We start from the raw sequence: 25091 nt of genomic DNA on the forward strand, positions 1-25091 counted from the left end.
GGTGTGCGTGCGCTCACATGTTTTTTGATATCCATTCAGTTAATTTTAGATCCCGCTCAGTTAAAGCAGGAAGGTCCCACTCTGAATGCACGTGCACACACTGCCTCCCAGAATAAAACTCATACCGCACACAGATTTTAAAAAATTAGAGGGAACTCTGGCCTGCGACTGAATGCAAGGGGAAGTGCTAGTTACACAGCAGGTCGTTCCCACTTCAAATCTTGCCTCTACCATGAACTCACCAGCAGCATTCCCTCTAACAGGGAAATTCCAGATGTTGACTACAATTCCCAGCATGCCCAGCTGCAATGGCCTTTGGCTGGGAATCTGTCTGTCTGTCTGTCTATCTATCTATCTATTTATTTATTCGATGTCTATACCGCCCCTCCAAAAAAGGCTCTTTGCCAAGTTAGCAGGGGTTTGCTAACTTTGCCAATTATGGAAGTTGTAGTCAACAGCTGGGATTCCCTGTTAGAGGGAACACTGCTCCCCAGGTGATCCTAGGCCAGCCTCAGCTCCCTAGCTGCGACAGGGAGATAATACTTACTTATCCTATGGAGTTGTAAGAAACGATATATGTGAAGTATTGTGCACACTCAAGAAGTGCTGTACAAGTGCCAAGTCTGCACACACGCGCACACACACACACACACACACACACACACAAACGGGCACAATCCACAGGGAAGTTCTGCCACACAGGCTTCCTTGGAGTGCATGTGAGCCGCACAAGTGCACTAACGGGAAACTAAATCTTGCCCCTTTGGCACGCCAAGCATGTCCTTTACCCATGAAGCTATGGGCCCACTGAGAAATCCCTTTTGGCCATGTACCCCTGTGGGCTGTGATAGCTAACCAAAGAGACTTCATTTTGCACCTTGCTTCCATCATTGTCCTGCACTGGCCTTTGCCCAGGCTGCAGTGAAGACAGATGCAATCCTATTGTCAGTGGGTTTGGTGTGTTTTTGGAGTGGAGCTACCATCAGCAGGATCACCCGCCACATAAATTCCTCAGTAAAGAATGAAGATTTCTCCCGCTGTGGCTGCAACTGTCAACAGCAGGAGTCTGAGGCTTCTTTGCAGCTGGTTCAGGCTAATCCAGGTAGTTTGACAAGCAGGTGTAACTCTCCTGAGACCTTTATCATTTAAGGCTCCAGATTGCTTGAGCAGCTCCAGGAAACTTGGGGCCCTGCCTGTTGGAGCTGTAAGTGACCTTAGCAGTCTTGGATCTATAGACCAAGGTGGAGCAGTGATCCATGGAGCATAATGAAACTCTCGTCCGTGGCTCAACTAGTAAAGCACTGTAATTTCTACTGAATACTCTGATGACCCAGACCGTTTAGTTTCTCACGACACTCACATTGGCTTGGATCAACTCGTGAGCGTGGGTTGTTGCAGATCCCACCCGCTGACTGCAGCCCCAGTGCCTCTCCCACTCCCCTCAAAGCTGCTTCAGAGGGTGAGGGCCCCCTCTGGCATGGCATGTCACCTGTTGGGGGAGCGGGAATCAACAAGCACCCGATGTGCACAACTCCCAAGTGCCCTCTGCTCTTGAAGCAGACATTTGGATTCAAGTCATTGCCTTCACCAAAGGCATGCTGCTTCTACAGTTAGAATTTGTTCTGATAGAACAGGGGTGGCCCTGGTGGCTTCACTTTAAGGTAGGGCCTGACGCACATTCTAGCATCATTAGATCTCTGCTGTAAGCTGCCTGCTTGAACATCCTTTTCATGCTAGCATGAAGCAGCCAAAAGCAAGAGCAGTGAGCCAGTATGAGGTAGGCCCCAAAAAGTTTTGCAAAACGGACAAGACATCTCCCTGCAAGGGCCTCCAAAGGCTCTGTCCTGAAGCTTGTGCTCTGGATCTAGTGAAAAGCAGCGGGTGCTTGGCTGGGCCCTTGCTTGCCACATACTGTGTTCCTGATACCCGTTGCAGAGGTGCTTGCTGTCACGCTGATAAGCGCTATCACAGCAGCAAGGCCCAGGCTGGGTCTCCTATGCTGATGGTTCTGAGTGCTGGCTTCCTTGCAAAGGCAGCCCAAGCCCTGGCTTCCTCTCTCTTGTCTCCTTGCTTGCTTTTTAGTGTGTGTGAGAGAATCGGGATGTGTTGTTCCCATGGGGGAGGAGGGGGCAGTTGTGAGAAGCTCTCCTACAGGTAACCTGAAAACCTGTTTTACAGACTTCACTTTCCTTGTACCAATACTGGCTGTGCGCATGAGCTAGGTATGGAACATCTTTTCAGCGTTTGGAACAATACTGCTGAGCATGTGCAAAGCAACTCTCCCTCAGTAAAGTAATCAGAGGCAGTCCTTGCACCCCTGAAGTGTGGTGGGTGGGCTTTCAAACTGGCTCCCCGGCAGATCTGAGGCTTCACGCTTCTCACATTGCTTTTTGCCTGATGGGTTCCAAGTAGCCACTGAGGGATCTATTTCTTCTCCCTGTCACCTACTTTCAAGGCCGGAACAGCTGCTCTGGACTTTATTCTAGCCTATACACGCACAGCTTAACAGGAACGGGAAGAAGTTGGGTATTGGCAACATGGGCAGTGTGAAAACAAAGCATGACAAACCGAAGGAGATCAACCTTGACCCTGCGTCTACAGGGATGAGCCAGAGAATGAATAAAAGCTGTCTCACTTTTATTTGTTTTTTAAAAAACCACATAAAGTCTTTTAAAAAAATCTATATAAAATCTATACATGTATATATAAAAAGGAAAGGAAAGGTTGTGCCATCAAGTTGGTCAACTCCTGGCAATCACAGAGCCCTGTGTTTTTCTTTGGTAGAATACAGGAGGGGTTTGCCACTGCCATCTCCCAGGCAGTATGAGATGCCTTTCAGCACCTTCCTATATCACTGCTGCCTGATATAGGAGTTTCCCATATTCTGGGAACCAACAGCCTCCTGCTCTCTAGGCAGCTTACTTGCCCACTGCGCCATTAAGTGGCTTATACATGTATATGTACACATCCAACCTGAATTCTGATACATACATACAAAGGAACATTAGGCAGACATCTGTGAGAGTTGAGTTGCAGTCCCAGTGCAGAAACTTCTCTGGTCTGAAATAATGCCTGCCTTCAAAGGAAATGATGATGATCCCTGCCTTCAAAGGAAAGTGTGAGCACACTGAAAGTCCAGGATCTTGACCAGTTTTCCCTGAACAATGTGAATATCACATGTCATCGCTGAGTAAACAATCTTCTAAATTACACAGAATCACCAGCCCTTGCCTGGCAATAGACAGCTGGTGGGATTTAGGCCTCTGATTGCTAGGGCTGCTCTCTTCAAGGGTTAATGTGCTTATTCCAGCTAAAGTGAGGCAATAGCCTCATGGCATTTTACAGTCAGCAGTTTTTATCCCCATTTTACAGATGGGGAAAGTCCACATTACAGATGAAGACCACGTTCTTCTGAACCCTGAATTCCTCTCTCTTTCAAGAGACTTCCCCAAGTCCTGAGTTCTAGCCTGTCTCAAGCCCCAAGCCTATCAGTAGCATGGGTGGGCCATGCCATCAACTCACTCACTAGGTTAGCTGGGCTCAGTGGCCGACTTTCAGCTCTGCTCAATGAGATGAAGGGCCTCCTGTGAGCAGAAATGAGGGAATGACATTGCAGCACTTGTAACACTAAAAGTACTACCCAGAGAGTCAAAGAAGTCATGGACGCAAGCATGCCCCCAAGTCTGTTTTGTGGGTTGGCTGTTCTTTCTCCATTCATGGTCACCTGGCCATCCACTTTGCAGCCTTTCTCCCTCCCACAGGAGCTACTTGGAGCCACCTGGTGCTTTTGACGTGGTGCCCCACTTTTGACCTGGCTCCCCCCACTGGCTTCCTTTGGAGTTTTTCTAGAACCAGGAAAGAAGAGGGAGCCAAGTTCTGTGGCTAGCCTCTTGCTGCCTCCATTCTTCTAGGCTGAGGATTGGCTCTGTGCCTGCTTGTCATTGCTATGAGCACACAATATAGGTGGGCAGGAAGGGCTGTGGCTGGAGCCCTCCCTCACAGAGGTTGGTGTACAAGCTTGTCGGGCAGGCACTGGAGCCTACAGGGGTGTAGTCGGCAGAAATCCCAGAATCGGACGTCATCTGATAGCTGCTCTTGAGCTGGGGCAGCTCTGTCTGCTGGTTCTGTGGGGAAAGGCTCTCTGAGCTGGGATCAAACACTGTGTACTCAAAGCCAGAGGAAGCCTGGCTGGGCTCCGGGGTGCCTGTTCCTTCAGCAAGGGCCAGGTTTTTGCCCTCACTGTTGTCACTGTTCAGCAGGAGCAGGGGGGCAATCTCTCCTGGGCTGCAAGGCACAAAGTCCTCATCCAGGACCAGGTAATCATCTTGGGATAATTCTGGGGAAGGGGGGAGCTCCGCCAAGCCCCAGGCCTTGGGAGGAAGAGGAGGTGGAGGCCCATCCACCTTGCGGCTGTCACATTCAGATAGTATTTCCACCAAGAAAGGCTGCTCGTCCAGATAGGGCGGGTTCTGACTCCACCACAGGTAGGCACTCTGATGCCCCAGCCAGAGCTGCAAAATAAGAAGGCATGTCAGTTTCAGGGAAGGGGAGTTGGAGTGCCATCCTATAGTTAGGCCCCACCTGCCTGCAACCCAAATTCATAGCCAGTAACTGCAGGTTCTTCTCTTAGCTTGCTCCCTAGCTGGCTCTTCACTTTGCCTTGTAAGGATATTTGTTTCCAAATGCTTCTGAGGTAAAGGGCTTCAGCTGGGCCTTGTACAAAAAAAATCACAAAACCTTAGAAATGCAGCAGAGCCTCTTCAAGCCATATCCTGGTGGCTTTCCTGGATGCCAGGAGGTGCTTCTCCTTGTCATGGCTCAGCCTTCTGAGCACTTGTTCAACATCTGCTAAGTATGTAAATGTGCCAGGACTCACTACTATGAGGGTCCATTCTCTTGTGCATCTGAAAGGGCTCGTTAGCCTTGTTCTCTGACTCATCTGAGCTGAGTTTGCCTGCAACTGTGTCTATTGGCTGCTAGATACTATTGTCTGACAATCCAAAAGTTTCAGGTGCTTTCAACTCCCCGCCCCCCCCGCCACCATTCTAAGGCATGCATCATAGTAAGGAAACACACCAGTTACCAAAGAACATTTCAGTTTCATATCATATAAACCCTTCAATGTACCCCCAAAGGTCCTTATTTTCCAGGCACAATCCTGATTTTCTGGTGAATCGCTGTCCCAACATTATACTTACTTTACCCTTCGGGGAGATTTTGGGCATGTCTTTTGGAAATGCTGTTAAAGGCAGAGGCCTTTAACTTTCATGAGGTGAAGCGGTTTCCACAAGAGCAGATTTCTGGGGTGCCAGAAGGGTGGCAAGATGCCCCCTGTTGTCCCCTTGGCTGCCTGCCACACACCACCTCCACGGAAGCGGCTCTTTGCCAAGCTCAACAAAGAGCTGCTTCAAGATGGCCCTCTGCTGCCTCCACCTCTTCCTAGCTCAGCACACACCCTCCTACCTCTTTCCTGTCTGCTGCCAGGTTCAAAGGAGAAGGAAGGAAATGATGAAAGAAGTAGAATGCAGGAGATGCTATAAAGCATCTCCAGTATTCTGTGTTAAGGGCTTTAGAGTACGAGAGTTGCTCCACAGAGTGTCTCTGTCCTCTACTGCCTTTTCATCATTTCCTCTTCTGCTTCCTTATCCTTTTCATTACTAGCCTGGCAGTGATGTGCAAGGGAGGGTGAACACCAGCCAGGAGGAGGAGGAGGAGGTGGTGGTGGTGATGTGTAGTTGCTTCCACCCAGTGAAGCAGCAATGGCAGCTCTTGCCACTGCCACCAACAACAAAAGAAGGGAGATGGCATTGGGCGCTCTGCCTCAAGCATCCTGAGGGTTTGGGCTGCCATTATGTTTGTGTACACACACACACACACACACACACACACACACACACACACACACACACACACGAGTTGCCCTTGTTCAGGTTTCAGCATCCTTAGTTAATATAAGCAAGGGATGCTCTAAAAGTTTCAATGTTTGAGCAAGGGATGGATACTCTAGTGCAAGGGTAGGCGATCTTGGCTCTCCAGCTGTGGTTGAACTACAACTCCCATCATCCCCAACCTTGTGGCTGGGGATGATGGGAGTTGTGATATGGATGTATTGCATGCACACAAACATCACAATGCCGTGTAGTGCACAGCCTACCATCAAGATCAGGGAGTGAGTATTAAATGTACAAAAGAGCACCCCTATTTTAGTTTGTGAAACATTGGAAGGTATGTTTTTAGCTTTATAAAGCCCTACAGATATTCCTCATATGAAGATATTTGGCCTTCAGTTGCCCCTCATTGGTGGTGGTGGGTCACTGGAAGTTAGACCCACCACCATGACCCCAGACCCTGCTACAGGATGACAAAGGAATCTTGGGGACGAGCTATCTGCAGATGAGGAGGGGCTGCCAATGCAGTACCTGGAAGTTCCCCTTGTAGATTGTAAAAAGGTCCTTGAATTCATGCTCTGGGGTGGGAATCGCAGGCCAGATCTTCTTCTTCAAAAATCTAGTGGAAAGCAAAAAGAGATAAAAGAATTTAGTGAGAATGTATGTGTGTAAGAAACACAAATACAGACAACCTGCTCCCTAGCACCACCTCAGAAATTTGACAGAAGATTAAGACCATCTAGAGGATTTCCAGCTTAGGCTGGAAATGCTCTTTCGCATCTCCAGAACTGATCCCCACAGTCCAAAGCCATGAAGTGTTGGGAGGAGGACATACATCTAGCAGAGGCCAATGAGGAGAAAGAACAATTATTTCCCAGAGCTAATTGACATACCTGCGATTGGACATCAGGGCAATGAAGGCCAAGAGCAGTACAATCAGCACCAGAAGTATAGACAGTGTCAGGATGAGAGGGTCTGAACCTGTAAGTCAGAAGAACAAGTTAGTCCAGCAAGATTCATGTCACAGAAGCTGGTTCACCTTCCATGGAAGAACAACAGACACATTCACACAACAGTTTTGTTACATGATGACTACATGGAGAAATAACTAAAAATTCACTTTGGTTGAGTGAGTTGGTTGTGCATGTGCCCCAACATCTGTCCAGACTGTGACTTATCATCTGACTTTTTTCAAAAGTCTTCCAGTAAATGGTAAACCATGATCACTAAATACTTTGGAGAGCTAACAAGATCAGAACATTGTGATTTGTTGAATAGTCAATCCCCAAATCCTTTGGGTAGTCAAATTATAATGATGGCACAAGATATGAACAGGTCAGCTAAGTGCTCAAGATTTGACATGATGAACCTTCAAGAGTCTCTCATCACACCACCGTCACTTTTCCTTCCTGGACCAGACAATGAAGCATAAGAAGGCAAAAGGCTGGTGAGAGAGTGCGGCAATATCTGCCAAAGGCTCGATCATTTGCGCCCACCTCCACTGTGGATTAGATGAGCTGTCACTCCCATAAGGGTCTGAGAGGCCAGAGATCTCGGCACTTGAGGGAGGGAGACTTCTGGCCCTTCTCTAAAAGAATATGGTGATTGCCATCAAGTGTGGCCACCAACTATGTGCTCGTCCGTATAGAATACAGGAGAGGCTGAAGAAGTAGTAGTTAGTAGAGAACCTTAAACCAAAGATGGAGAAGACTTAATCCTTTCAGTATCAAATCAAAAGACAGCATAACTGGAAGTATAAATAGACTGCTTACAGACAATGGAAAGGGATTGATGGATGGAAGAGCAAACCAGTAGGGTGATGAGCTTAATCTTTTCAAATCTGTGAAGTTTAGCTTCTCCAGTGAGGCAATTCAACCCTTTCCTCAACTAAGTATGTGGAACTTACTTAATGTGGAACTGTGAACCAATGCAATGTACATTCTCTTGGTCTTTTTGGACTAAAAAAAATGAATGAATTCATAAATAAGGTAATCACTTAACTCATTAAATTTGATAGATACATTTGTCTATCTAAGAAAGACTGAATTTACAAAATTGCCAGACCACTGAGCCATAGCACAAGGTCTGCTGCTGAATTAATTGTGCCATTTCTATTGCTGAGCTAATGATGAAATATATCCATTGATGTGTTTACTGGTCAGTATCTGCTGTTGTGTTTATTGTGTAATGCTTTCCAATGGACTACTGTGCAATAACGGCTGTGTTGGGTTAATCTACTTAATCTTTGCTATTAGGGTGAAGTGCCATATTGGCTGATTGGTGAAGTGCAATACCCTGGCACCAATTGAAGTGCAACACATGATGCCCATTTAAAAAGGAACATGGGCTATAGGATTAAGGGCCTAACTGGACAGGATGTTAATTATATCACTGGCCCTTGCATACTTATTGTTTAACTGTAAATAGCAACCATGGGGGACATTTTCATCAGGACCATGGTGTGAGGGGAAGGAGTTAAAATATCATCTGTACATACCATGATCCCCGCTGCATGGCTGCTTCTTACCATTTTAAAAATTAACATACAAGGGCCAATGTCACAGTTAACATCACATCTAGTCTGGCCCAAATAAAAATCAGGCAAAAATTAGGTATGCAAGTTATGTGGAATAATTAACAGCCAGGAATGGGGGGGGGGGGATCTGCATTATAGGATGAAGGAAAAAGGTTGCTTTAGCATTTCCAAATGCCAAGCATTATTACTTTGCAAATGCCATTAATTGGCTATCAGAATGGAGAAGGCTCAAGTTACAGAATCCAAAGAAGGCTCGTTACAAGTGAACAATATTTATGTCCATTTAATTTACAAGCTTTATTATGGACAAACTGGAAAGCAAAGTTTAAATGTGGAAAATAACACAGAATATAGGGAAAATATAAAAACAAGCTGCGTCCAGCAAAATCACCAACATCAATAATTTATTATCTTTAATGTACTCCTAATGGAGTTCTTGGAGAATTTGATCTATGAAGAAACATAATCTTTGTAGATACATAGATCTGCCGTGTAACAAACAACTATTAAGTGCTTGTGACAATGTTAAAAACATTATGAGAAACCAAAAATTCATTCAGCAGCAGGGCTCCCAAGAGGGGGGTGAGTGTGTGTGGCAGCAACTGCGAAAATATGTCCCAGGTCCCCACAATGCAAGGCCCCCCTCAGTTCTTTACACATATGTACAAGTCCTTTTAGAGGGACCCCCAACATCACAGGCCCCATAAATTCTCTGGGCAGCCCTGTATGGCAGATAAGATAAACTGCAAGAATGCCATTCCAGCTTAGAGAACTAACTTTTTTGAAAAAACAATAGCATCTTGTGATAAGAATGTTTAATAATAAAAGCATATATTAATGAAATATCATTGTTAAACAGAGCAAGTAAAAAGATCAAGACAGCCTGGGGAAAGATAAACTTTGTTCTTTGTTATCTGGAAACAGATAAACAAATTCTTGCATTATATCAACCTGTAAGAACGTAAGAAGAGCTTTGCTGGCCCAAGGCCTGTCTAGTCCAGCATCCTGTTTCCCCAGAGTGGCCCACCAGATGCCTTTGAGAAGTCCACAAGTAAGAGCTGAAAGCATGCCCCTTCTCCTGCCCTTTCCTAAAACTGGTATTCAGAGGTGTACTGCCTCTGAACCTGGATGTAACACATAGCCATCAGGACTAGTAGCCAGTCAGAGATTTGTCTTCCATAAATCTGTCCAATCCCCTTTTAAAGCCATCCAGGCTGGTGACCATTAGCACATCCTGTGAAAATTCCATGGACTTGATGGAAAGGTACGACCAAGTCCAACACGATGGTACCTTCCTTGACTCCAGCAGGAGGCCTTCCCCGACTCCAACAGGAGTCAAGGAAGGTATAAAAAGCAAAAGAACTTCCCTCAGAAAATGAAAAATTGCGCAAAGCAGAAAACTAAAAGGTGCACAAACTCTGGCAAAACAATTTTAAGTTATTTTTAAGGCAAGCAAAGCCAAACAGAACAAAGCCAAAAAAACCCACTAGGGATCATATATTTAACAATTTTAAGTTATTTTTAAGGCAAGCAAAGCAAAACAGAACAAAGCCAAAAAACCCCATTAGGGATCATATATTTAACAATTTTAAAGACCAACAATAAAAATGCCTTTAAATACATGGGAAGCCGGAAACTAGTTAGAGAAATGGCTGGACCATGAGACAGCAAGGGGGTGAAAGGTGCTAAAGGCGAACAGGGACCTGAAAGAGAAGCTGAACAGAATCATCTAAACTGTGCCTAATCTGGCTTTTTCTGGAAGGCAGTCTGAAGAACTGAGTCAGGTAATAAGAAATGAAGTCCTAGGGCTTATTGACAAATTAAACATACTGGCTTATATCCCGCACAGCCAGTCCCACACCCAAGAGGGACGCGGTCTTGCTGGCTCCACAGCATTCACCAGAGTGGGGACGCTCCAAATGATGGTGGAGGGAGGCGCTGTGCATCCTAAGCATTGCATCAGACCAATTCTCATCCTTCCCAATGGGAAGTTGCAGCTGTTCTGACCCAGTGCTTAGGATGCACAGAGCCTCCCCCACAGCCCTGGACTGAGGCAAAAATAAGGCAAAATAAGCACGTGTTTAGGGCATCAAGGGAAGGGAGGCACCATAGAGTTCCCCCCTTAACTATCATGCCCTTAACTCTTTCACTGAACATAAGAACAGCCCTGCTGGATCAGGCCCAAGGCCCATCTAGTCCAGCATCCTGTTTCACACAGTGGCCCACCAGATCTCCTGGAAGCCTACAGGCAGGAGTTGAAAGGGGCATGCCCTCTCTCCTGCTGTTACTCCCCTGCAACTGGTACTCCTGCCTTCAAGGCTGGAGGTGGCCTAGAGCCCTCCGACTAGTAGCCGTCAATAGACCTCTCCTCCATGAAGTTATCCAAACCCCTCTTAAAGCCATCCAGGTTGTTGGCTGTTACCACATCTCGTGGCAGAGAATTCCACAAGTTGATTATGCGTTTTGTGAAAAAGTACTTCCGTTTGCTGGTCCTAGATTTCCTGGCAATCAGTTTCATGGGATGACCCCTGGTTCTAGTAATTATGGGAGAGGGAGAAGAGTTTCTCTCTGTCCACTTTCTCCACACCATACATGATTCTATAGACCTTTATCATGTCTCCCCGCAGTCGTCTTTTTTCTAAACTAAATAGCCCCAGGTGTTGTAGCCTTGCCTCATAAGAAAGGTGCTCTAGGCCCCTGATCATCTTGGTTGCCCTCTTCTGCACCTTTTCCAGTTCCACAATGTCCTTTTTTCAGATGTGGTGACCACAACTGTACGCAGTACTCCAGGTGTAGCCGCACCATCGTTTGTATAAGGGCATTATAATATTAGCAGTTTTATTTTCAGTCCCCTTCCTAATGATCCCTAGCATGGAATTGGCCTTTTTCACAGCTGCCACACATTGAGTCTACACTTTCAATGAGCTGTCCACTACGACCCCAAGATCCCTCTCCTGGTCAGTCACCGACAGCTCAGATCCCATCAGTGTATAGTTGAAGCTGGGGTTTTTTGTCCCAATGTGCATTACTTTACACTTACCAACACTGAAACGTATTTGCCATTTTGTCGCCCACTCCCCCAGTTTGGAGAGATCCTTTTGGAGCTCCTCACAATCTGTTTTGGATTTCACTACCCGGAAGAGTTTGGTATCATCTGCAAATCTGGCCACCTCGCTGCTTACCCCTGCTTCTAGATCATTTATGAAGAAATTAATAAGCACCGGTCCCAGTACAGATCCCTGGGGGACCACACTTCTTTCTTCCCTCCATAGTGAAAACTCTCCATTTATCCTTACCCTCTGTTTCCTGTCTTTCAACCAGTTAGCAATCCACACATGTACTTGTCCCCTTATCCCATGACCGCTAAGTTTCCTCAGGAGACTTTGATAAAGAACTTTGTCAAAAGCTTTTTGGAAGTCCAGGTAGACTATGTCAACTGGATCACCTTGATCCACACACTTGTTGACACTCTCAAAGAACTCCAAACGGTTTGTGAGGCAAGATTTACCTTTGCAGAAGCCATGTTTGTTCTTCCCCCAGCAGGGCCTGTTCTTCTATGTGCTTTACAATTTTTTCCTTGAGGATGCTTTCCATTAATTTGCCTGGAACAGAGGTTAAGCTAACTGGCCTGTCATTTCCCAGATTGCCACGAATCCCTTTTTGAAAATCAGTGTTACTTTAGCTATCTTCCAGTCCTCCGGTACAGAGCCTGATTGCAGGGATAAATTATATATTTTAGCAAGGAGGTTGGCAATTTCACATTTAAGTTCTTTGAAGGACTCTTGGATGGATGCCCTGACAATTTGTTTTTCCAGATAGTTTAGAACATCATCTCTTGTCACTCTATCTGATTCAGTTCTTTAGCCTCCATCCCTGAAAAGTCTGGTTCAGGAGCAGGTATATGCTCAGTATCCTCTGCCGTGAAGATGGACACAAAGAACTCACTGAGCTTCTCTGCAACCTCCATATCCTCCTTAATAATCCTTTTCACTCCCTCATTGTCTAATGGTCCAACCGCCTCCCTGGCAGGTTTCCTGCTTCTGATGTATTTAAAGAAGTTTTTATTATCCCCCTTGACACTTTTAGCTAAATGTTCCTCAAACTCTCTTTTCGCCTCCCTTATTGTCACCTTGCATTTCTTTTGCCACCTTGCATTTCACTGCCACACTCAACTTTAGTCGATTTTTTATAATTGTTTTTATCTGCCATGTTCGACTTTACTCTGCATTGTTAAAAAAACCGTTTTCTTTGGCTCGGTGAGCAACTAAAGTTTTGAGAAACTGCTAAACTATGTATCTGAAGTAAAAAGTCATTGATTTGCGAACGATTACTGTAAAGAGCATTACAAAATATTGATAAAACTTCTCATAAAAGATGGTCCTATGTTATGATGTCTGACCTTGAAGATGAAATATTTTTCTCAGTCATTCCTTCTGTTGCAGCTATTTATAAGAAATTATAGGCAGTGGGACTGTTTTGTTTTACCTTTAAAAATCTAGAAGAAAACTTTTAAAAATGTAAATAAACATTAAGGTACAAGTAAATAATTTGCTTGAATCTTAATGTCCTGTCAGTTAAGCAATGGAGGGGGCCGAGTGGGGGGGCACCATTGTTGGGCTGTGCTTTGGGCATCAGTTGCCCTTAATCCAGCCCTGCTCCCCCACCATCACTAGGAGCGTTCCTAGGCTGGTGAGTGCTGCTGCTGTGGAGCCCGTGAGTCTGCATCCCTCTAGGGTGTGCAGCTGGCTGAGCCGTGTCAAATTCCAGTCGCCACATCTAAAAAAAAAAACATGGGAGAACTGAAAAAAGTGAAGAAAGGGCAACTAAAATGATCAGGGGGCTGCAGTGCCTTGCCTACGAGGAAGGGCTAAAGTGTTTGGAACTCCTGAGTTGAGAACGAAACCCAATAAGGAAAACATGATAGAGCATAATAAAAATATGTGTAAACATGGACAGAGAGATTTCTTCCATTTCCATAATACCAGAACTCAGGGCCATCCATTAAAATTGGTGGGTAGGACATTTGGAACAGATAGTAGGGGGTGCTTCTTCACACAGTACATAATTAATTTGTGGAATTCACTGCTGCAGGGTGTGGAAATGGCCACTAGCTTAGATGGCTTTAAAGGAGGATCAGACATTCATGCTCTATTACTGGCAACTAGTTATGAGAGCAGCTATATGAACCCTCCATGTTTAGAGACACTATACCTCTGAATATCAATTGCTGGGAGGTGGGGGTGGGCAAAAGCAGGGGAGAGCTATTGCCATCATGCCCTGCTTGTGGACTTCCCTGGGGCATCTGGTGAGCCACTATGAAAACAGGAGACTGGATTGGTTAGGCTTTTGTTCTGCTCCAACAGGGCTTTTATCTTAGTTCAACCTCGGCAGCAATGTGGGTACAGTCATCCCTGGGAAATTGCTACCAGTCTTGTCAACAATGACATGAATACGCAGGATTCTTGTGGGATTTTGTTTGCAAGAGGCACAATTTTTGAGGGCGAGAGAGGCGGGAAGGAGAGGAGGGAAAGGTGCGAGGAGTGAGAGACTCGTTGAGAAGTGGAGGAAAGAGAGAGAGACATGGACGAGAGAAAGGAAAGCAGAAGAGCAGAAGAAGGAGAGATAGAGAGAGGCGGAGGTGAGAGAGAAGTGCATTCTGCACAGTGCACAATGTGTTGACGGGGGGAACTTGGGGAATGTGTGTTGGGGGCTGTAATGGATGCTTTCACTGCTATGTTTCCACTGTGTGCTGCTGGGGGGAGCCCGTATGTGCTGGGGACTGAAATAGGTGCTGTGCTCTCACTGCTGTGTTTCCAATGTGTGCTGCTCCTTCCTCTTGGTGACTTGCTGACTCCTGGGCGCTTTCCAGATTAGCCGCTCAACATGATTCCCATTCAGGCAAATCGGATTCATAACATAAATAGCAAAGCACCCAGCAGGAGGAGCAGTCTCGCAAAAACAGCAACTTTTTTACACCAGATATATGACGTTATAGCACTATATCGCAGTGATTAAATTTGAAAAAAGGCAGTGAAAATATGAACACCCTGCTGTCAGCATAGGGACTACAGTGTCACAACACAGGAAGTGCAGAAGCACACTTCAGAGATACGTTGTGACCCCCATTGCAGGGTCTAATCTGGAAAGCACCCTGGTGATTTAAAGTGCATTTGAGTGATTTTGAGGGGTTCAAAAGTTTTCCAATCTACTCATTCTTCTTGGTTACTCTTGCTGATTCTTGGTGACTCCTGGGTGTTTTCCGGACTATGAGATTTGCAACGGGTAAAGCGTTGCAAAGTGTGACAGAGTAGTGCAACGGTTTAAAGCCGAGAGTAAAGCGTTATTCAATGCTTCATTGTAGGTTGGTGGCCATTCATATTTTCTGTCCATTGCAATGGGTTTTCAAGGCAGGACTGTCCATATTCTCCTTGAAATGCATGTATCTGCCCCTCCTCCTGCTTCATTTGGGCCAATGTTGTTTGGGAGGGGGGCATGAATTTTTTTTTTTTTTTTTTTTTTGGTAACTTCTTGGCTGCCTTGCACAAATCCGCCAGCAGGGAGAAGCACCATTCCAAAACAAAAATCTAACTTTATCTTGCATCATTCCAGTTTTGCTCAAGCAATAACAAGGGGGAATTTTTTTTTTTTAAGAGGGGGAGTGGGGCGCGTGAGGAGATTATTTGGCGTGACAAAACAAGGGAACTGCTTAATGCGGGGGGAATCCTGCACTCCTCCAGTGAGGGCTGTGGGATTACACAGAAGTAAATTAATCATGATTCAGTTCAGTGGGCTTCCTTTTAAATAAGTGACTGTTCTCTCTCCCTGCCCCGTGCCTTGTGGTAAGCAAGTGGGATTGCACAGATTTAGTTCAGTGGGCTTCCTCTTCAGTAAATGTGCAAGAGAAAGGGTTGGATTCAGAAATCTGCTCAGCTGCACTAGTATGACTCTCTGGCCAAAGTAGCCAGACTGCACAAGGGGAACCACAAAAAAGAACCCTGGTAGAAAAATAATAATAATAAAATAAACCCCTCCGATCTCCTCCCTCCCCTTCTGTGTTGACAAGCTCAAGTTATATCGGAAGTGAGTGGAAAGAGAGGCAGGTGTGGGGTTTGGGATCTGTGGGGAGGAAAGGAGGGGAAAGCCGAGATTTCTCCCTGCCTGTTTCTCTCCCCGCAGCGAGGGGGCAGAGGAAGCAAGCACAGGAGGGGCGGGGGAGATGGCGGCAAAGAACTATCCATACTACAACATGCTACAACGTATAAACTCCGTTGCAAGCCTCCCTACCACGGAAAAATACAGCTACTTTCCTGCAACACACTATTACTATGTTATAGGGCCATAACGCATCATTAAAATTTGAAACAGGGCCTCGGAAATATGGACGGCACCCTGCTGACAGCGCAGCGAACGAGATGTCAAAACACTGGCAATACGGAGGGGCACTTATGGGGCATGTGGCAGTGTGTAATGTGGAAAATGCCCTGGTGATATTTAGGGAGTTTGGGTGACTTTTGGCATTTTGAGCATTTTTTTATTTGATTTTTAGGGGCTTTCATGGCTATGGTTCCCCTAGCCCTGTTTCCCATTGGTTTCAATGCCTCGCCAACTGCAGATTTGCCAACTGTAGGATTTTGCTGGAACATAACTCTCGCAGTTGGCAAGGGATGACTGTATTTTCAGCTGGCTATCCATTCATGCAAACTGTTGCTATTGTGGCCAGCCTAAAGGGCACTTACCACCGGGCATCTCTACTGTCACGGCCTTTGACTGTGCACTCCAGTAGCCATCGTAGCTGATTCCATCAGGCTTGGCCCGCACGCTCAATGTGTACCAGCCCTGGCTTTTCAGGCCACTGATGATCAAATATGTCTGTCCATTTTCAACATACCTCTGGAGGTGAAAGCAAGAGCATAGGTAAGAAGGAGAGAGGCAGGCCATTTCCAGAGCCATCAGGTAGCAACAAAATAGCATCTTACCTTCTGGGGTTTGAAACCCACATGGGAAATGATCACCTCGTAGCGGATCTGCTTCTCCATCAGTGGAAAGGAAGGGGGGTGCCAGCTCAGATTCAGCTGTCCCGGAGGCTCCATCAGGTGCACAGTCAGGTTAGAAGGAGAATCCAAAAAAACTGTAGCAATTGGGAGAGAGGAGCAGGGTGAGAGCAGTCCAGCTGAGACAGAAAAGTGCCCCTTTTGCACCTAAGGGCAACATATGCTCTCCCACCAGCTGGACACCTACAGCTGTTCCTGTCCCTGTCTCCTGTGTTTAGGGCAGGCCCACATAACGTTGCCTGCCTTGTAACCTCCACCTGAGTACACTACCTTGAGAGGCATCACCCTATCGCTTCCATTCTCCAAATAAGTGTTTATTGTTGCTGAGGACCCCTGCTTCCATACTCTTGCTAAATGAGCAAAGAGGCACCTTTTTAAGGTGGTGATTCTCTTTATTGAGCAGGGAGAGAGCAACTGGCCCTATCCATCCCCAGCACAGCATCCCTCCAGTGGCTTTTGCTGGCATCTATCCTATGTTTCTTTTTTAGATTGTGAGCCCTTTGGGGACGGGGAGCCATTTTATATTTTATTTATTTATTTATTTATTTATTTTATTTACATTTTATATCCCGCTCTTCCTCCAAGGAGCTCAGAGCGGTGTACTACATACTTAGGTTTCTCCTCACAACAACAACCCTGTGAAGTAGGTTAGGCTGAGAGAGAGTGACTGGCCCAGAGTCACCCAGCTAGTTTCATGGCTGAATGGGGATTTGAACTCGGGTCCCTCCGGTCCTAGTCCAGCACTCTAACCACTATACCACACTGGCTCCTCTATAATATAAATATATGTATTATATAATATATAATATATATTATTATATATAATAATATAATAATATAATAATAATATATATAACAATATAATTATATATTATTATGTTATTATTATTCAATTAATATTATATTATTATATATTATTATAATACATTATAATAATTATATTATTATATATATATTATATATAATATAATATAATATAATATAATATAATATAATATAATATAATATAATATAAATATATGTATTTATATCTGTGTAAACCACTTTGGGAACTTTTGTTAAAAAGCAATATATAAATATTCATTTATTCATCATCATGAGGACCCAGCTCTTACTGACTGGGCTTCTGCAGCCCAGCAATACAATCCTACCTGTGCATATTTGCTTGGGAGCAAGTGCCACTTCTGAGTAAACATGCATAGGGGTGAGTCCGTTTACTTTCCAGTTTACTAGCTGGTCAACACAGGGCTTCAAGCATCCCCAGTATAGCACACACCCCCACTTTTTACCCCTTGCATTGCTCTTGTGCCTTTCATAACTGCAGAATAGACAGAATTCAACAGGAGCAGCTTTTCCTGGCATGAAGAAAATGTGATTGGGGTAACCTCACCTGCTCATTCTCTACCTAAAAGCCTTCAAAAGCACTGGTGCTCTGCAAGGAAAAAATAAGTTGGGAACTTGCCCATGACTATCCAGTGCATGAGTCCAGATTGTCTATCTCTGGCAGTTTGAATTGTGCTAATGGGAGTGGGTGGGGGCTCTCTTCCTCCTTCCAATGGACAGATCTCATAAGCCTTTAAAAGCACCAGTGACTTTGAAGACTGTCCAACTTAGGGACAGAGAGCAAGATACTGGGCTTGACCTTTATAAGCTTAAAAATACTTATCAAGCTTATAAATACTTATAAAAGTCAATACTTATAAAGGTCAAGCCCAGTATCTTGCTCTCTGTCCCTAAGTTGGACAGTCTTCAAGGTCACTGGTGCCTTTATAGTTCCTTTGAAATGAACCCAAATTAATAGGAGCAAAGGATTCCTGGTTTTCTTGGCTTGTATTTAATCACAGGTTAAGAGATGTTGGAGAGTGATCAGCCATTACACACAGGATTAGGACAAGGACTCTTAGATTTCCAGGAAGTTGGTAGACATAATCAGCAGGGTTGGCATTGGGGGGTTGGACAACTTGGGCACTGGCTGAAACCTCAGGGTCATCATGGGCCCACGGCCAACCCCTGAGGCCTGATAGGCAAAGATGGCAGCCATCAGTCTAGTCGACAATCAACACTCCAAGCCCCCGCCATAGCCACCACACTAAGCTAAGCCAGGCCCCTTTGGGGAGCTTAGCTTAGTGGAAGCAATGTTGGTTCGCTCTCTGTGCTGGCAGCCACCTTTTACCTATAATGAAATACTCCGCTTCATCATTGTGTCTAGTGATGCGGTGCTGGCATTGCATTAAGTGGGGGCGGTGGGGGGGGGAGAAGAGGCAGCTGTCATTGTGACAACCAGGGAATGCTCCATCCCACTGCCACCCTGCTGCTAAGGGAAGCTGCCAAAAGGGTCTGGGGTAGGTTCACCTTAGTGGCAGCAGCTCGTAGTGCCCTTCTACAGCTGTACTTGTGGCTGCCATATTCCTTTACCTACAGTGAAAAGGCCCTGTCTCTCCATTGTGTCCAGTGATTTAGCGTCAGCGGACTGGGGGCTGCATTATAGGGGGGAAAGATGGCAGCTGCCAATGTGGTTGCCTCCCCACCCCGCACACTCTACTGCCACGAACGAGACCTTCAAAGGCATTTGGCCAACCAGGCACCAGCACTGCGAGTTAGGACAGTAAATATATGGGTTTCACATATGTTGTGCCGTGTGGGTGTGTGCGTGTGCGTGCATGCGTGTTTCTGTTTCTGTGTGCTATCTGTCCCTTTAAAATACACAGAAATCTAGGATCAAACCTTTGGACAATGTTGCCATGTACCTTAAGGAGACAAGCACTCATACTTGGATACGGAACCCATCCTAAGAGGAAATGGGGTTCCATCTAACTCAGAGGATCCTGGGATGGGACAGAGAACATGGGCTTTTCCTACTCTACTGAGATCAAGCAGCACAGTTTGGGAAGACAGGGCCACGTGACGTGACATTCTTCAGGACCACAAACCTCATGCTTGGGACTTACCTATTTTGTTCACCCAGATAGATCTGAGGTACAGAGTGCTGCTGGGGGAGCGCTCATTAAAGATCTTGATCTCAAGGGCAGCGAAGGCTGAAACATACTTCCTTGGAAAGATGCAAGTGTAACGTGTGGTATTCCGGGGCGTGTTCTCCACAGTCAAATTGCACAGATTCAGAGAGGTTTCATCACTGAACAAAAGCACATGTAAAGGTTAAGATTCTGGAGGAAGCTACTATGCATCAGACAACACAAGAGAGTCCAAAACAAACTGGAGCTTATAACTGAGTTTTGGAATCATTCTAGAAATGAAGAAAGCAGGACAGATTGTCAGCATATTAATACTAATGCAAGTATAAGCTCTGGAGCATCTGTTAATGTTGGAGCTGTGAAATTAATACCTGTGGTGTTTGATTTTATTATTTTTCATTAAAGCCATTAAAGAATAATTTTAATAAGATCCAGATAGACGGAGCAGATAGTGTAGATGAGTAATAGCAGACAGAAGTAGGTCTGGAGGTTTATGGGATCCCAAAGCATCAGCACAAGCCAGCAGCACCAAGCATCTTGAGGGTCAGGCTGAGTCCTCATTGGCTGGCTCTGGTGCAGCTTATAAGATACTCACTCAAACTTGTAACCAAAGATGTATGTGGTCTGGTTGTCTCCCTCCTTTGGCAGTTCTGATGTCTCCCAGAAACAGACTAGGTCTTCCAGCCATTCGGTGAAACATTTGGGGTCCAAGGGTTCCTCAACCAGTAGACGGTCAACTAGAGGCAGAACAAAGCCACAGGCTTAGTGCCACATGCAGGAATGGAAAGATTACAGGGGACCCTCTCTCCCTCCACAACCACCCAACCTCCTCCCTGCCCAGTGAGACCATGTTTTACCATGTTTCATAAAACACATCTGCTTTAAAAAGATGTATTCTGCAGCCTGAATAAATGGTGCAAATGAAGCAAATGTGCATCATTCCATTTTTACTAAACTTCGCTCTGACTTCAGAAGTACCACAAGACATTGTCCACACACTTGTAAACATATCTTTGCAACCCTAAAGACTCTAGAAATGTGCCTGCTTTTAAAAATGAAAGCCAACAGGCACACATTCCACAGGATGAAGAATGTGTGGCTGATCTGAATCTCCCTCCTGTGGCTTCCTGGCAACATTTAGTTAAGAGAGGCATGGCATGAGGCCACCATGCTCAGAGCTCCCTTGCCCTCTCAAGCAGCAGCCATGGAGGATCATACGTGGACCGGATCTGGAGCACATGAGGACAACTCATGTGGACCTTGGTGGCAAAGCAACCTCTGGGCATGTGGGGAGTTCAAATGTAGCCCTGGCTACAGCACCGCATCTTATGCCTACCTATCCTTCTTAGATAACTGCTCCCCACCAAAATGATGCAGTTCTCCAAAGGCTCCAATATGGTGTTCAGGAGAAAGCATGAGACCAAGCAGGATTAGACAAAATATAAGCAAATTGTTGATCTGGATGATGATGATAATGATCTGGTAAACAGTCATGCTTTTTATACACAGTCACATGACTAGCAGCTATGCTTTTTATGAACCACTTCTCTTCCTTATGTTATACACACACACACACACACACACACACACACACACACACACCACAGCCATCTCCATCTGACATGTGTTTCCCGAGATAACGGCTCAGTGTATACCCTGTGTTCCCACCAGTCCCAATAGAATCTGGGCTGGGGAAAGAAATAGCGGAAGCCCTATTAGAGCATTTTCAACGGAACGATTTCAATGAAAAATGCCTCCGATATCTGTGATTGATTCAATACAATACTGCACTGCGTTGGTATTACATCAATTATATTGGAGGATGGTGTGGTCTTACGGCTTCTCCAAAGAGAATGATGAGTTTCAAAATACCACTTTCTCTTCCCTGGTCTTGCCCTATACTGCACCAAGAAAGGAAGCAACAACATGATGGTGCATCCTTTCCCTGATGCATTACGGGGATGGGAGGAGGGCATGGTGTGTAAGTAGCCAATTTATTCAGTCAGAATTTCAATAAAGGTAAGCCCCCCACCCTGGACTGATTGAGTCAATACAATCCAGGGTCATCTGGATTGTATCAGCTCAATGCAGTTCAGCTCACCCCTAGAACCAAGTGCACAATTCAGTCATTAGCAGTATCAGGTTGATCCCAATCATGATAGTTGTGCACAGTCCTATGAGATAACTAGGCCTAGTTATGCCTAATATACACACAGACTGGGGCTGGGTGGACAGGCTTTGTTTACATTTGCTCTGCCTTACAATCCAGTGCTATGATCCCCACATATTTAACAACTGCATTATCAAACAACCGCAACAAATACATGAGTGAAGAATAAAACACGTGTAAATCAGGAAGCAATACAATGTTTGTTTATAGGTTTCACAGAATAAGAATATCCCTGCTGGATTGGACCTATCTAGTTCAGCATCCTCTTTCACACAGTGACCCACCAGATGCCTCTGGGAAGCCGACAGAACTGTTCTCCTTTAATTTATCTAAGCCCTTCTTAAAGCCATCCAGGCTGGTAGCTGTCACCACATCTTGTGGCAGAGAATTCCATAGGTTAATTATGTGTTAGTTTGTCGTTCCTAATTTTCTTGGCAACCAGTTTCATGGGATGACCCCTGGTTCTGGTGTTATGCGAGAGGGAGAAAAAATTCTCTCTCTCCTCACCATGCATAATTTTAATCATATCACCCACCACTCGTCCTTTTTCTAAACAAAAGAGCCCCAGGTTGTAGCCTTGCAAGGTGCTCTAACCCCCTGATTATCTTGGTTGCCTTCTTCTGCACTTTTTCCAGACTGTAATGTCCTTTTTGAAGAGTAGTGACCAGAACTGTAATCCAAATGTGGCCACACCATAGATTTGTATAAGAGCATTATGCTATTAGCAGTTTTATTTTCAGCCCCCTGCCTCATGAGGGCTAGGCACTTGGGAAATGTATACAGCTTATTACATGCTTTGGAAATTGGTTGCTCCATTGTTCAGCACACCCATGACTTGTGGGCCTGTGCAATGCATCCCTTGGGATGTATTGTACACACACTACAGGGGTCTCCACAGTCAGCCTGGCTCTCTGGAACTTGGAAGGCTCCTCTGTGATAATCTATGATAATCACCTCACACACACACACACACACACACACACACACACACACACACACACACACACTTTTTTTTTTTTTTTGCTACTGCTGTTTCTGCTTCAAAATGCCTGATACTGATCTTCAGTTCAATGCTTCTACTACCATAGGAAAGCAAACACGGGGGGTGGGTGGGGTGGGGTGGGCATGTTGGGTGCTAGACTGGAAGAAAGCTCTGAAGCCAAGCCTGGCCACAGAACTGCCGGCTCCGGAATCGCAACATTTAACACACTTAACTCATGTGTTACATAAATCCCATTAACTTGTATTTGTAGGTCACCAATGCCACAAAGGACAATTTATTTATTATATTATTATTATTATACCGCCTGATATTTTGCCATCTCTAGGCGGTTCCAAACCGCCCATCTCTTTCCCTTGGCAGAAAGCCACCCGGCTAATCTTCCCGCCCCAACCCGTTCCCCTCCCAGGACGGCCGCCTGCGGTATCTTTCTCAACAGCCTTTTTTCAGTGGCAGGATTTGAGTTGCACACGAATCCACTTGACCTCACAAGAAGCCGCTCCAGGCAGCGGCTAATAATCCCCTCAGATGACCAAAAAACAAAAATAAGACTGAGCGACGAGAGCAGCCTAGCCGATAGAGCGGACCCGTTCCGCCCAGCGAGGGTCCTACTTTGCTCCTGAGCATCACGACACGCCATGAAGGGCTGCTGCTCCAGTCCAGAGAGGCTCAACATCCAGCCACCTACAGGACGGACCCTGGAACTGCGGCACTGCAGGTGCCCCAGGAGCGGCAGAGCGCGCCGGCTTCCCTGCCCCTGCCTGGCAGTACCTTTGCTGTTGAAGGCAGAGCGCCTCGCTGTCTCTTCCGGAGAGGAGCCACAGCCCGAGGCCCAAAGCACCAGGGCCAAAAGGGCAGCGGCGGCTGCTGTGTGTCTCCAGCTTTGCTCCATGTGGGCGCGACACTCTCCCAGTGGCGACTTCCTCGTAGCTCTGCGAGTCGGCATCTGGCGTGGCGCTCGAGCGGGCTGCTGCTGGTCCTCGAGTTTGCTTCGCGCCTGGAGGCTGCAGATAAGGGGCGGGCCCTGCGTGCCAGAGGCGGCAGTTCGCCTACCCCTGCTAACTGAGCAAAGAGGTCTCCTTTAAAAGGGGGCTTCTCTTCTATTTAGCGGAGGGAGAGCAACTGACCCTATCCAACCCCCTAGCACAGCATGCCTCCAGTCCCAATGGCTGTTGTTGGTGTCTACCTTATGCTTCTTTTTAGACTGTGAGCCCTTTGGGGACAGGGGGCCCATCTTTCTTACTTATTTTTCTACGTAAACCACTTTGGAAACTTTTGTTGAAAAGCAATATATAAATAGTAGCAGTAGTAGTCATTTCCGAAGCGCAGGCGCTCTCCATGACAGCCTCCATGGTCATGCCAACCCCAACAGCCAGAGAAGTACCAGCGCTCTGTCCCTGCGCATCCCCCTGGTAGTGGTAGTAGTTTGGAGCAGAGCCTGAAAGGCACAGCAGCCCTCCTTAGAGTCCTCTTTTTGGATTTCTCCTGGGGAGGGAACACTGCACTGCTTGCCCTTTGGAGTAAAGGCACATTGTTCCAACATTACACAATGAGAGCATAAGAACAGCCCTGCTGGATCAGGCCCAGGGCCTATCTAGTCCAGTGTCCTTTTTCACACAGTGGCCCACCAGATGCCTTGGGGGAGCTCACAGGCAAGAGTTGAGCGCATGCTCCCTCTCCTGCTGTTGCTCCCCTGCAACTGGTACTTAAAGGCATCTGGCCTCTTAGGCTGGAGGTGGCCTGTAGCCTTCAGACTAGTAGCCATTGATAGACTTGTCCTTCAAGAATTTATCTAAGCCATTTTTAAAGCCATCTAGGCTGGTGGCTTTCATCTTGTGATAGAGAATTCCATAGGTTTATTCTGTGTTGTATGAAATAGTAATTTTCTCAGTCCTAAATTTCTTGGCAGTCAGTTTCATGGGATAACCCCTGGTTCTAGTGTTATGAGAGAGGGATATTTTTCCCCTCTCTCTCTCCATTCCATGCATAATTTTATAGACATCTATCATGTTGCCTTTCAGTCATATTTTTTCTAAACTAAAAAGCCCAAAGTGTTGTAACTTTACCTCATAAGGAAGGTGCTCTAGGCCCCCGATCACCTGGGTTGTCCTCTTCTGCACCTTCTCCAATTCATGTCTTTTTTGAACTATGGTGACCAGAATGCTACACAGTACTCCAAATGTGGCCATACCATAGATTTGTATAAGGGCATTATGATATTAGCAGTTTTATTTTCAAAAAGGGGATTTCAATCAGGAATCCCCTTCCTAATGATCCCTAGCATGGTATTGGCCCTTTTCAAGCTTTTTCACACATTGTGTCAACACTTGTGTCAATGAGCTGTCCACCTCTACCCCAAGAGCTCTCTCCTGGTCAGACATAGGCTTGTGCACGAATCCAAAAATGCAGTTCGGTTTGAATTTGAACTGAACAATTTTCCTTCAAACCGGTTTGGTCGAACTGACGGGCTGGGC

General features: G+C 45.9%; 1 protein-coding gene across 1 annotated transcript; it reads right to left on the bottom strand.

Moving 5' to 3' along the window:
* Positions 1–2616: 2616 nt before the first annotated feature.
* EPOR (erythropoietin receptor) lies at positions 2617–23548 on the bottom strand. The gene is made up of 8 exons (XM_053300146.1): positions 23389–23548; positions 20043–20184; positions 19424–19608; positions 16401–16552; positions 16161–16314; positions 6782–6869; positions 6420–6507; positions 2617–4511 (listed from the first exon to the last, which is right to left on the bottom strand). Exons 1-8 carry the CDS (start codon positions 23507–23509, stop codon positions 3945–3947), a joined length of 1497 nt encoding a protein of 498 aa, XP_053156121.1. The 5' UTR covers positions 23510–23548; the 3' UTR covers positions 2617–3944.
* Positions 23549–25091: the final 1543 nt, after the last annotated feature.

The sequence above is a fragment of the Hemicordylus capensis genome, chromosome 2 (genome assembly GCF_027244095.1).
Source record: "Hemicordylus capensis ecotype Gifberg chromosome 2, rHemCap1.1.pri, whole genome shotgun sequence".
Lineage (NCBI taxonomy): Eukaryota > Metazoa > Chordata > Lepidosauria > Squamata > Cordylidae > Hemicordylus > Hemicordylus capensis.

Excerpts from the sequence above, each read along its gene's own strand:
- EPOR (XM_053300146.1), bottom strand. The coding sequence starts at position 23,509 with ATGGAGCAAAGCTGGAGACACACAGCAGCCGCCGCTGCCCTTTTGGCC. Across the intron at positions 16,315-16,400 it reads TGGGTTTCAAACCCCAGAAG|AGGTATGTTGAAAATGGACA; the intron begins GTAAGATGCTAT and ends TTTCACCTCCAG. Across the intron at positions 6,508-6,781 it reads GCCCTGATGTCCAATCGCAG|ATTTTTGAAGAAGAAGATCT; the intron begins GTATGTCAATTA and ends GCTTTCCACTAG.